Source organism: Gavia stellata, chromosome 5 (assembly GCF_030936135.1).
Source record: "Gavia stellata isolate bGavSte3 chromosome 5, bGavSte3.hap2, whole genome shotgun sequence".
Taxonomy (NCBI): Eukaryota; Metazoa; Chordata; class Aves; order Gaviiformes; family Gaviidae; genus Gavia; species Gavia stellata.
The window spans coordinates 36,788,714-36,801,559 of NC_082598.1; the positions used below are offsets into that span (position 1 = coordinate 36,788,714).

General features: G+C 47.3%; 1 protein-coding gene across 1 annotated transcript in view; it reads left to right on the top strand.

Annotated features, from left to right (window-relative positions):
* Positions 1 to 227: 227 nt before the first annotated feature.
* Positions 228 to 12,846, top strand: part of ENPP6 (ectonucleotide pyrophosphatase/phosphodiesterase 6) — a 30,915-nt gene continuing 18,296 nt past the window's right edge. Inside the window, exons 1-2 of the mRNA XM_059818049.1 lie at positions 228 to 483; positions 11,226 to 11,405. Of these exons, the coding sequence (XP_059674032.1) occupies positions 228 to 483; positions 11,226 to 11,405 (436 nt within the window). The remainder of the gene's footprint in view (positions 484 to 11,225; positions 11,406 to 12,846) is intronic.

The window sequence follows — 12,846 nt, forward strand, 5'->3', positions numbered from 1 at the left end:
CCGTAGCTGGGAAGCACTGAGCTCTCCCCTCCACTCGCTGGCGGGATCGAAGTTAATCATCCGCTTGCAATTAACCTTTGACCTCCCACGCCCATGGCACGCGCGGGGCAGTGCTGTAGCTTTAACGCGGGCGGTGGAGGCGGGAGGGAGGGCGGCAGTGCCAGGTCCGGCGGCGGAGCTGCTGCAGATCCCTCGCTGTGCCCGGCCCCGGCCCCGGCCCCGCTGCCATGGGGAGCCGCCGCCTCCCCGCCGCCCTCCTCGCCGCCGCCCTCGCCTCCCTCCTGCCGCTCCCCGCCGCCCCCCGGGCCCACCGCAAGCTCCTGGTGTTCCTGCTCGATGGCTTTCGCTTCGACTACATTGACGACAGCGAGCTGGAGGGTCTGCCGGGCTTTCGGGACATTGTGAACATGGGGGTGAAGGTGGATTACATGACCCCAGACTTCCCCAGCCTCTCCTACCCAAATTACTACACGCTGATGACAGGTGGGTACGCGCGTTGCTGTGCTGCGGTGCTCCCCGGCGCTGCCAGCTCCCGTGCCAGAGCGGAGGGCAGTTCCCCGTGTCTTCCTCCTGCAAAGGTGACATAAAAATAACACAGGTCTTGCTTTTAGCTGGGCGTTTGCAAGCACTGCGGCATTACAGCTCAGTATTGCTTGGCTCAATCCTGCTCTGAACTTGGAAACGCCGCTTGGTTTTTGCTGGTTTTTGAAGTTCCCCTTTGCCCTCGCACGCACGGTGCTGGCGGGTCCCAACCTGCTGCCACCGCTGCAGCACGGCCACCCAGCTCCCCGGTGGGAGCGCTGGTGGGGGCTGCAGCATATCGAACGTAAAAACAAGTGGGAAATGCACGGAAAATGAATACGGAGCCTGCTCAGAGCCTTTCCAGTTAATAAAAAGGCGTGTAAACTGAGGGTGACTAAGATAAGAACGTCTTTGAAGCCAGCAAGCCTGTTTTGGCAAGTTCAACGTTACCTTTCTTTTTAAACTTAACAGACTGTCTGCTTTCACAGGTCCCTGTCTTAACTTTGCCCTAAGTCCGCATATACGTAATAATCTGAAATAGCCAAATAGAAAAACATTAAGGATTTTTGCTTTTGCTCCCCTACCATTTTTCTGAATGCCCGGGAGAGGCTTTCAGAAAACCGGGAGGACAGTCGTCATTTTCATGATGCTGATTTCCTTTTAATCTAAGCAGAGCGACACCTGATTACAGTGACACTAGGAAGGTGCACAGAGTACAGCTGAGCCCTTCACATCAAAAACGCCCTGGAAACAACATTTAGGTAAAAAATAAACGAACAAAAAACCAGAAAAGTTTTTCTGGAGTTCCCAGTTGGATTTTTCTCCAGAGTTAATTTAACAAACAAGACCTTCCAGCTAAGGAGAAGCAGTGAGAAAATCTGTCCTCTCCTAAGATATGTGGCATCTTCCAAAGTCCTCGGAACAATACAATGCCCAGCGGTCTATATACTGCTTGCTGGGAAAGCAAATAGATGCCATTGTAAAACAAAAATCTGACATCAGTTGTGCCCAGCTTGTTTTGAAACCACTTAACCCCTTCGTCCCTGTCTTGGGAGAGGAACGCTTTTCTGCTGCTCATCTCTGAACAGAAAAAAGTACAGAACTGCCCCAGTTTTTTTTCATGACGACGTAAATGCATGAGCGCAGAGCAGATGTCACGACTGAAAATAGAGGTGTCGCTCCCCTGCAGACCATGTTCTTTAGATGTACGTAGGCAAACCGGCTTAACACTTCATGTGTGCAAAAAGTCTTCAGATGGAGTTGTTAAAGAGAAGAGGGAAAGTGACTGCTTTCTTTCCTTACCACATTTAATCATCACTCCTATTAAGTGTGTATGCATGAAGTGAAGTCTATAATCAGCCTTTTGAGGAGTTTTGAAAGCATCCTATTTAGTACTCACAAAGAAGGAGTTTTGTTTTAGATGATGAAACACCGCTACTAGACTTTTCATGTTTTTAGGGTACCAGACTTTCTCCACCCCAGCTTGAAGACCAGACTCTTCTCATAAGTCTCCTGGTCTTCATGATGAGGATCTCATTGCAAATACAAATTAACTGCAAATAACCATTCACCTTCATAACACATGAGTCACAGTGGTTTTAAATAGGTCAGGAACCAACTGAGATCAAAGTCTAGGTGATGAACAAGCCCAAAGGAAGGTCCAAGACTGCACAGTACCCTGTGGCTGTGTCCTGACATGACAGCAGGGTAAGTCTTTGCAGAAAGGAGACATCACGTTTTAGGTGATGGTGGGGCTAAGAACGTGGGCCACGCGGGAAATGTAGCGTTAGCCGTGTCCAGTCTGTGCACGTTCGATTCGCAAAGCTGGGGCAGCTTTTGGAAAAAATGCAGCACGGCATGTTGACATGAGCATCACTCCGTAGTGACCTGCTTAGGGAAAGGCACGTTACTGTCTCCACATCGCTACTATATGGGCACGGGAAAGCTTATATCGCTTCTCACCAGTCATGCATTTCCGCTGCGGGGAGGGGGCTGTGACTGGTTTTGTTTCCATTTGCAACTGGGATGTGGGGGATTTACACGTTGCCACAGTTTCTTCTGGGAAATCAAGGACTACAAGGACAAGCTATTCTTCATGTCTTGTCCTACACTGCTGCTTCATGAACCATTAAGAAACTCACATTTTAACCTCCAAATTGCCATATTTTAGCATTTGTGAATGTGGTTTAATAGTATGTTGGGTTTTTTTCACCTAAATCAGCTTAAGAAATTTCTGGCCCCACCTGCACATTCCCATCCTTGGCTTGTTCATTATATCCCACCACTTTTTTGGATAAACACTCCCGCCCCTTCTTTCTTTGCTCATTCACAAGGTCTTGTGGCCCCACATCCATTCAGGAGCGTACATGGCTGCCAGGTCTAGGACAGCATGTGCATGAAAACGCTGTGGTGGGATCTCTCTTGCCTCTATCCATTCATGTGAGCAAGGCCTCTCCTTTCTGTGTACTGCCCTTCACCTCACATCCATGCAACCTTCATGAATCTGGAGAGGTTTAGTTGTTACAGAGGGAAGTTCTCCCTCATTTCAGTGGCTTTGGAGGCGGACAGTGGACTCTGCTCCTCAGACACCATCACCATTGGGACAGGTCAGTCCCCTCAAATGTGAACTTACCTCTTCCTCCTGCCCAGAGCTGCAGGTGGAGGTTATGGAGGTCAGCAGCATCTGCCCCACCGTGCAATGCACAACTAGCAAGCAGTAGCATGCAGTGCAGCTGCCCGATTATCTGCAGGATCTTCTAGTCATTATATTTTACTTTAGTGAGGATTTCAAGAGGGCAGCCTAACTGAATTTAATATTCATGAGAAATAGCAAGTTTATTGAGATTTTCAAAGCTATGACCAAATAGATGCAACCATAACTGATGACCAAGAGCCATCCACGTATCTAAAATCAACTAACTTATATATGCTAATGTGAAGCATAGCCCATATTGCTGAGACTAGGTGCTAGGTGAAGTACAGACACAGTGGGAGGAATAGGGTCCAACCTATGGATAAATTTGGAAGGGAAGTGGGGGGAGGGAGGTGACTAGCCTGTGGTCACGCAGTGCTGCAGGGTGATGGCAGAGCTCTCCATGGGTCCCCCTCCTACTTAAATCTGCTGCTGCTGTTAACCTATGAGAAGATATTTGCTGGAGCTTCCCCGAGTGGCAAAGAAAGCCTCAGCCCAAAGCCTGGGGCCTGCCTAGAGGTCTTTTCCCTTCCTCCACATCTACAGCAATCATGAGAAAGAAAACCAGAGCATAGAAACAAGACGAATGTTAATGGTTTGGCTTCTTCAGGTAAAGTCATCCAGTGATTCAGAGCTCAGGGGGAAGCTCCAGTCTCCCTGCGAGCCAGGGCACAGCATCATGACCTGCTATTTGCTTGAAGAAGCACCAAACAACAGCCAAGTCACTGCTGCAGCAAAGGGATCTCGCTGATGGGCAACTGGAGAAGTTGTTTTGTTACAAAAGTCTGGTGGTGTGCAAGGTAGCCCAAGGATGTACAGGCTTAAAATCCCACTCTTTGAAAAGCACTTTTCTGTCAAGACTTAATTCATGCCATGTTTCTCAGTTTTGGCTTCTACAGTGGCGTAAAGACTGGTCCTTGGGTGGTTGGGTTGTTTTCTGAGCTGCCAGGCTGAATCCTACCTGGTGTACTAGCTCTTCATGCTCCAGTTACGACATTGCAGTTGTTGACCTGAAAGACATAACATAAATGGTGAATTAGGTAAAAGGAATTATTACTGCTGCCACATGCGTCTGAGAGAGCTTTGCAGGGCTTGACGTGGGCTTGGCAAGGGACGGAAGAAGGAGTCCAAATACACGTATCCCAAAAGGCTCACTTAATCACACCATGTGATGTTTGTTTTGCAAAGAAAGGAATTAAGACCACAAACCACCTCGGGTTTTTATCCTGTGGGGAGCTTGTAATATTTCCCTTTCCCTGCCTCAGCCCCGCTCTGCAGGGAGCTCTTGTGCCAAGCTAAATGGAAAGTCTGAGGTCTCCCTGTAACCGCTGCAAGCACGAGTTATTGCTTCCTGCCATATCTCTTGAGAAAAGTTGCTCACGCTGAGGAGTTTGGGTCCCCCTTGCCTGCCAACCTGCCGGCATTGTGGGGGCTTCTGGGGGACCCCCTGAAGCCCCCCCAGCTCAGCACATGCAGGGGCCCCTCATTTTCTAGCCCCAGCCAGCATAAACACGGGTGAAAGGTATCACATCTGAGCTGGAAGCTCAGGGAGGATTTATTTTCCAAGATCCTAACAACAAATGAGGTCTTTTCTGGCAGGTCCTCCACAAGAACACGCCAGCTGCCCGGTCAGCTGTGTGGCCCCGCATCCAAAAGCCATATTTCTCTTGGCCTCCATGGGAAGCGGAGGGAGTCCCTGCTCGCAGAGGTGGGTGGGTGGGGAGCTGCTCGGAGAGGAGCTGGCGAGGGGCCTCCGTGTCCCCCTTTAGACAGGACCTGATCTTAAATACTTGGCAGAGAGGCTGCGAGGTACCATGAAGCTTGTGGGATGGGGGAGGAGGTTGAACAGAGGACGTTTCAGTCTCCTGCGGCCGAGGTGAGGGCTGTGGTCTTTGCAGGGCTGTCCCACACTTGCTGTAACTCAGTGATGGCATGTTTGGGGCTTCTCTAAAATACAGGGGTGGTGCATGGTGTTTTTCCACCCACCGCAGCTCAGCCCTGCGTGTGCCATCGCCTTCTCCTCTGCACAGCAGGAGGGAGAGGGGCAACACAGCAGGTCCCAGGGATGGGTGACAGTCAAGGTCTACTCTGCCAGACTGAAGGTTTCACCCACCTTCTGTGTTTCTGCCGTCCTTCCTCCACTCCTCACTCTCAGTGTTGACAGACTTGACTGCTGAGGGGCTTTGGTGGATGATGTGGCGGTCTGATAAATAGCCAGTCTGCTTCTGTTTTCCCCCGAGCACAGCAAATCTCACCACAAATTTTGCACCACAGCCGCACCCCATTTATTCCACATTATCTGGGAGCAAATGTTCTTTGGGGTCCCACCCCTGGCGTCCTCTGGGGTCTGGCTGATGTGCACAGGTACTAGTACATTTATTGTTTGCTGTGAGAAGTCTCCTGGTTTACAGCACAGCATCTCCACTCTCCATCCACTTGGTACCTGGAGGAAACCCCATCTGGTGATGGCTCTAGAAGATGCCTCTTTTCTGCTGCCCGGGTAATGGTATCCAGACTCCAGCGTGGTCCAGGAAAGGATGCTGACAATTACTGTTTAGCAGTTAAGCAAGTTTTTAACTACATAAACAATACCTGCACATTGTTTGAGGCACAAAAGATGGAGGGATAGGAGTACAACAGGGCAATTTATTATTGGTACACATGAACTGAAACTTTTTCAACTTCACTGTCCAAGCTGAGAAAAAAGCCAGAAGGACACAAAGAGCATGACGAGTGACAAGGGAATAGGTTTTTTTCTTTTTGCTCCTTTTTTAACCACCACAGATGCCAGCAGCAGCAAAAATTTAAAAGACTCTGTTGATGACATACAGTTTTTAAATCAATAGTCTCTTCTTTTTCTTGGATTCAGTAGCTTTCCATTCCTAAAATTGTGTGTTGGGAAGCAAAAGAGCACGAAGAAGTCTGTGGTAGTATTATTAACGGGCAGGGAAGGGGTACTATCCTAGCAAGGACAGGCTGGAGAAGAGAGTGGGAACTGGGAGGGTTTTTTCATATTCACATTCTTCATCTCGCTTTGTTTAGTCACTGCCTGCAGGAAGGCTGCAATGCCAAGTGCTGGGATTTTTCTCTTTCACACATACACAAAATGTTGTAAAAATCTGTGTTTGCTTTCTACCAGTTAAAAAAATGGAAACACTTTCAAAGTGGAGAACAGAAAGTTTTCTCTAGCACAAGTTCATACACCACAAACTGAAGCACAGAGGTTTTTCCTTCTTATTACCTACAACCTCACAGCTCACAACTAGTATACCTGCTACCAGCTATTAGCAGCACTAAGCGGACATTCATGTATCAAGGTATTTCTTTGCCCAGAGCTGAAATCACAGCTGATGAACAGAAAACTGCCAGAGGCTCGTACCCTCTCCAATGGTGCAGGCAGCAGCTTTGCCCATCGTTTTGTTCAGGCCCTCTGTAGTGCTTGGAGCTGCGGTGCCCTCGAGCTGTACCCAGCTGTGGGCGGCCAGGGGTCCCAGCGGGCGGTCGGGGGTCCCGGCGTGGTCCCTCAGCCCACCACGGCCACTCAGTTCAGGAGATCGACCGACAGGACAGCTGGGAGCACCTGCTCTCCAGGGACACAAGACCTGCCTTCCCACATAAAGAAGCACCTGCAAAGCCTAAGCTGGATGCTTTGGAAGCAATTTTCATGCACTCCAGCCCTGGCCCCATTATGAAAGCATTGAATTAAGAGTTTCACGCTCTTACTAAATAAATCCCCTTCAGGAAAAAAAAATAATGCTGTGTACAGCAGAGATTTTTCTGTGCCTTTTGATGTGATCCTACTTGGATTGCAAAGTCTTGCCTGACAGAGGCGAAGGTGTTTCTGCTTTGGATCTCTCTGGTGTTGGAGGTCATAAAAAATTGGAAGAGCTTTGCCAGCAAGCTCTTCTGGGAACAGAAATTGTCCGTGCACACCTTGCAGGCACTGTTTTTGCTTGGGGGCCTCCAGATGGCAGGGTCACTTTGCCCGGACCAGCGCTCCCCGCCTGACTTCTCATGAGCCCTCCAGGCCAACCTAAGGTTTAGCACACGGGTTTTATTTTTTCCCTGCGGTCTTTCTTTTCAAAGCAGGGCAGAAGAGACCCAGCAGGGGAAGAGCAGAGCAGGGCATGTATCAAAGCAGGCAGAGCTGGGCCCTTCAGGATGCTCTGCTCACAGCAGGCTGGGCTCAGTCCTTGGGGATGGCAACACCACCGTATCTGGTCCGGAGCAGGAATAGATGCTGGTGACTTTAAAGTCCTGCTCTCTTTCTCTTTGTGGCAGGCAGCATGAGCAGAGCATTTCCCAGGGCAAGTCATCCAGCAGGTCTCCAGGGGGGTTGGAAGTGGTGTGAGGAACTGATAAATCAGCAGGTCTGGGTCAGCATTTAGGTGACTCTTCAAGCAAGGGAATAGCGGAGGAAAGACGTTGTGGGGAGGGAAGGAAGGGGAGAAAGGGAACTGCATGTCTCACTTGGGCTGTTAAAACCTACCTACATTACATGTGCGCAGCTGTTTGCGTGGAGGAACGTAACTCTTCCCCAGCCTATATAGCCTCATGGCAGCCTGTGCTTGCATCTGCCCTCACTTCCCGGGGAGTGGGGACATCATCGAAAAGGAGGAAAGGTCTCACTGTAGCAGCAAGGTCTGCATATAATATTACACAGTATAGAGCATTTAGCTAAATGCATATACTTATGCTCATCATCAGGTGGTACTGCGTGGGTACAGATTATGGTACCTTTGCTGCGTTGGCTAGCATACACACCATGGGTTCTCTGATAAACCTGATTTGCTCAGTCCAGAGACAGTTTACCTCTGTGTTGTTGCCCGATGCATCATTGCGCATCTGCCACACGCTGCCTCTCTTTTAAAAAAAAGATCATTATGTGTCTCAAAAGAGCACTTTCTCTTGTAGATTTAGACGCAGGTAGTCCCTGTATGATGTATCGTGCCCACTGGTGATCCTACACGCTGTCCCTGCAGTCAGCGGAAGACCACCAAAGAAAGAAGAGGTCATTCCTGTAGCAAATGCTGCAGGAGCCCATGCTCTGGTTTCCAAGTCTCACATGCGGTCAGTGTAGGGTGCACAGTGCTCAGCGTTACTGTGCTCTTATTGTGGGTGGCCAAGTGGCTGCATGTTTTGTTTGTTCTTTTTTTAATTTCATCTTTGTTTTGCATAGATTCATTTGAATGCTGACAAAAGTGCATGGAGACATGGGAATGTACTTTAGACAAAGCCAATGCTGTAAGAAGTGTAGTGTCCAAGTAAGCTGTAGCACACAGACTTGCAAATGCTTTTGCTGGCTCTGTTCCAGAAGGATACAGCAGTTATCATATTCCTGGGAACTATACTCTCTTTGTTTTCCTCTGTTGCTTGAGGAAGGGGTGCTTTTTACTACAATTGCAGTGAGTTTAAATAATGACATCTGTATGCTGAAACTGCTTTTTGCCCTGTTTCTGCTTCTGAAACTCTTAAGATAACCTTTGATCACAGAGGAAAGCTGCAGTAATAGAAGCAATGATAAATTCAGCGTGTTATGGTGACTGTCTAACACCATGTTGCTATTTTGATAATCATTAAAAAGGAGATCACCAAAGGTCATTTTCTCAGGTTGGGGAAAATAAGTTACAAGATGGGATATAAAGAACTGGGATTGTACAGGTGACCCAAAAGAAATTTGAGAAGTGACCTTAATTCAGTGTATAAGTGTCTTTGGGGAGGCAGAAATGCCAGCTATTGCAGGGCTTTTTAATCTAGTGAGCAAGGCACAGAATAGCCATGGCTGAAGATTAACAAAGGTCAAAAATAAAATTAGGGACCAGTCATACTTTTTGAACAGTGTTTACTGATGATAAATATTGGGATGAGCAACCCAAGGAAGAGATTGATTAGTTGGTTATTGATGTCTTCCAAGGAGGTCCAGGGTCTTTCTGGGACACAGGCTTCAGGTAAGCAGATGTGAATGGCTCCAGGCAGCATTAAATGGTCATATCTTTTGGTCTGTCTGCTCATCTGATGTTCCCTTCTGACCCTGTGAACCAGGGGTGTCTGCAAAGAAAATTGATGCCTTACAGTCTTCTAGGCCTCTTTTTCAATATAAAAAAAAGAGAGTTGGAATCCATGGAAGAATGAACTTGTCTGATGTGGAGATCAGAAGAATACTGTCCTCTGTATTAGTGCACACAGTTAATTAAACTTCCCAACAACGCTACAAAGAACAATCTCCATTCTGTTCCTTAAAGAGGTGGGCAAACTGACAGCAGACCTTAAATCCTATAGGGAGCTCACATCAGTAGCAGCTAGAGCTCATTGTTTCTATATGAAGACTACGCTATACATCGTACAAATACGTGACCTAACAGCTTCAGCATCATCCTGCAGGTTTCCCAGGCTGGTACCAGTTACCTGCCCACAGTTTAGCAGGTTGATACATGCTCAGGAATAGGTGGACTTCAAGAAGCTGAAGAGACGGGGTTGTCCTCTAAGTAGGAACGGTGCGTTTTTGATGCACTATAGAAGCCTCTTACTAACTCTTTTGAGACTTACAGCAGAGGAAGCTCTTGGCAGCCTAAGGAGGACAGATTACTGCCCATCCAATCCACTAGTTTTTCTACAGTAAACCTGTTTGGTTTAATATGGTGAATAGTGACTGCCACAAATTGGGACTGCTTTTCTCTGCTGGGGAGAAGGAAATGTTTTGCATAATTGAAATACTTCGTAGCAGGGAAGGAGAGTTCAAAATCCATGTCAAGGTCACATGTACCCAAAGGGCTCAAAATTATGCCTTTTTAAAACAAGCATACTGAGGTTATTTCGATTCTGATCACCATGCTCAGTCTCACAATAATCAAAGCTTGTTATCTGGATCCTTGCAATATCGTGACTCACCAGCTAATGATGACAGTGTCTCACACATTCATCAGTTGTTGCTTTTTATGATACGGAAATCGTGAACTCCCAGTACAACTTAATCTTCAACATTTCTTTTCCCATTTTTGTTAATTCACCTGCAGATTAACTCTTAAAATACGGTATCTTCTCTTCTGACAATGTCAGAAAGTTCAAGACATCTCTCAGCTCTTATATACTAGTTTCTTGTAATATAAAGCTGCCCAAGGTGCAGTAAGAGGGCTGAAAATGTCTGATGAAATGATTGCTGTCCCCACAAACAAGAACAAAGTGTGTTCATTGTTTTTTTAGAAAGCAAGCAATAATGGAACATAGAAGTAATATATAAAGGTTTTAGCCAAGTTTTGGCTTGTTTGCAGAAAACCAGCAATGTCTATGGATGAAGGAGAGGGGAAATGCGAGTTTCCCAAACTTTATTCTGTGTTTCCAGATCATGCTCTTATCCCTTCCCGGTCACAGACTGCTTCCCGCAGCCCTCTGGGTCTGTGCTCTGGCAGGTACCTTAAAATAGCCTCAGACTTGGCAGATGTTGCGTGCGTAGAAGGAGCCAGACATCAGCCAAACATGTGGCACCCGCGCGGGCTGCTGCTGCTGTGGTTTGTGTGTGTGGACCGGGTACGGCATGTTGAGCAGGCCACGGGGTGCGGGATTTGTTTCTTCCGACCTCAGCTGTCTAAAAGTTTGCTGTCTGAAGCTAAGCTAATGATGTGACCTTCCTCTACCATTAATAGAGAGCAATATCCACCTCCAGAGGATAACTCCTCCCAGATACCTTAGATGCTTATCTTGAGATAGCATGAATTACTTTCTAGAGGTGCCTCCTCCATTGACTGAAGGCAAGACAGGTGGCTAACAAGCTTCAGCAACTAACTTTTAGCTGGCTGAACTGGGGGATATAGATGGCTACCTGGAGGACCTCAATAAAAGGTAACAGAGTCAAGAAGACCATATGAGTGGCTGCAAGGTAAGAGGTCCCTGAGTTCAAACGAGGGCTTCTCAGCTGATCTGCTGGATGAGCTGGTGGTAGCTGGTGGTGCTGGTGGCATCCTTCTGCTGGAGAACACCAATCTGATTGTGCTGGTTTTTTCCTCCACCCCCAAAGGTCGCCACTGTGAGGTCCATCAGATGATTGGAAACTACATGTGGGACCAAAAGACAAATGTATCTTTTGATATTGGTGTGAATAAAGAAAGCCTGCTGCCTCTCTGGTGGAATGGATCGGAGCCTTTGTGGGTCACAATGACGAAGGAAAAAAAGAACGTTTCCATGTACTACTGGCCAGGTTAGTATGTCAAAAATTGCTACCATCTTAATGGTGCATCTTTACATCTAGGCACTGCATATGCTGTAGGATGGCTCTTTAATCCAGTTCTGAAATACAGACAAGAATTATGAGTGCTTTACTTTTCTTAGGCCATGACAATTTGCGTACGCTTAGAAAGGAAGAGACTGAAGTGTCACTGGAGGTAGTGTTCCACCAAATGTTACCTTCAGGGGAGCAGTGGCTTGCAGGGCATCCCCTCCTCCACCAGCTGCTCGTTCCTCCTGCCCACCTGTAGCTTCTGCTGTGCTGAATGGTTCACAGAGCAATGCTGTAGGCTGTGTCACTGATCAAAGTTAAACAGTAACTGTCCTCCCCCGATGCTTGTTTGGTTTTAACCTGGAAGTTAGTAGCTGAAGATGATCTACTTTTGCTGTGGGGACAGCAAAATCCAGCTGAAAGCAAATCATCCTTCGGTGAGCTGGAGTGAGCACTTTTGTCCTCCGTCATTAACTCAGCTGAGGTCCCAGTTTCTCTGAGTCTGAGCCATTCATTTGGAGGGACTTGGCTTTTCCATTCCTGGTTTGTTGAGCATTGGACCACTGAAATCACTAGGGATGTATAATAACAAGCCTTTTTTAACAACCAGGAGTATACCCCTAGGCTGTCCATTTAGGGACCCACATGGAAATAGATGTTCCAGCTGTGCAGCCAGACCCAATCCCTTGCAAGGTACCCGGCTTCTCAATGTTTTGACTGTTTAACTCTGCTACCTAAGCAGTGTGCAAATATCCTCATATGTGTAACTGCAGACTAGAGGACCACATGTTAGAAGAGCTGTACTGCATACAGCCACTGCCAGTGGGTAGGGCAGCGGCAGCTGACTCATGCCACGGGCTCCTGGCCAGCTCATCTTCTGCATCCCAATGCATGTGTGCCTGGTCACGCTCTTTCCATGCAATGTGGCTAATGGCGTCCCAGAAAAAAGGCCACAGTTCTCAGGAAAGGGAAGAAAGAGCATACCAAGATGAAAAACATTGAAAAGCCATCCAGACTGTTTCTACAGTACTGAAGAGCGAAAAGATCTGAGGGTGACAATATTGCCTTATAGACTCAAAGGCAGTCCAAGAGGCTGGAATTGCAGACTAGATATAATGGTTTGGATCAGCCCCCACAAAAAAAGCTTCTTCTTATTGGAGATCACCCAAGTGACCTAACCTATAGAAATTATACAAGAATGTAGAAATTCTCCTAAAGATTTACAAAAAGACCCATTTCTATAGACTATTAATTTTTAACTACTAATGTAACTGCACTGAATAAGTATAATTATGTACTGAATAGAAGTAACAGTCTACAGAGAGCTACTGAAATCCAAAAGAGCAGTATCGCTTTCCATTAAATGCCTTTGGACTTTACCTAGCTCCTTCATGTTGCCCTTTGAGCAGTGTGTCCCAGGGAG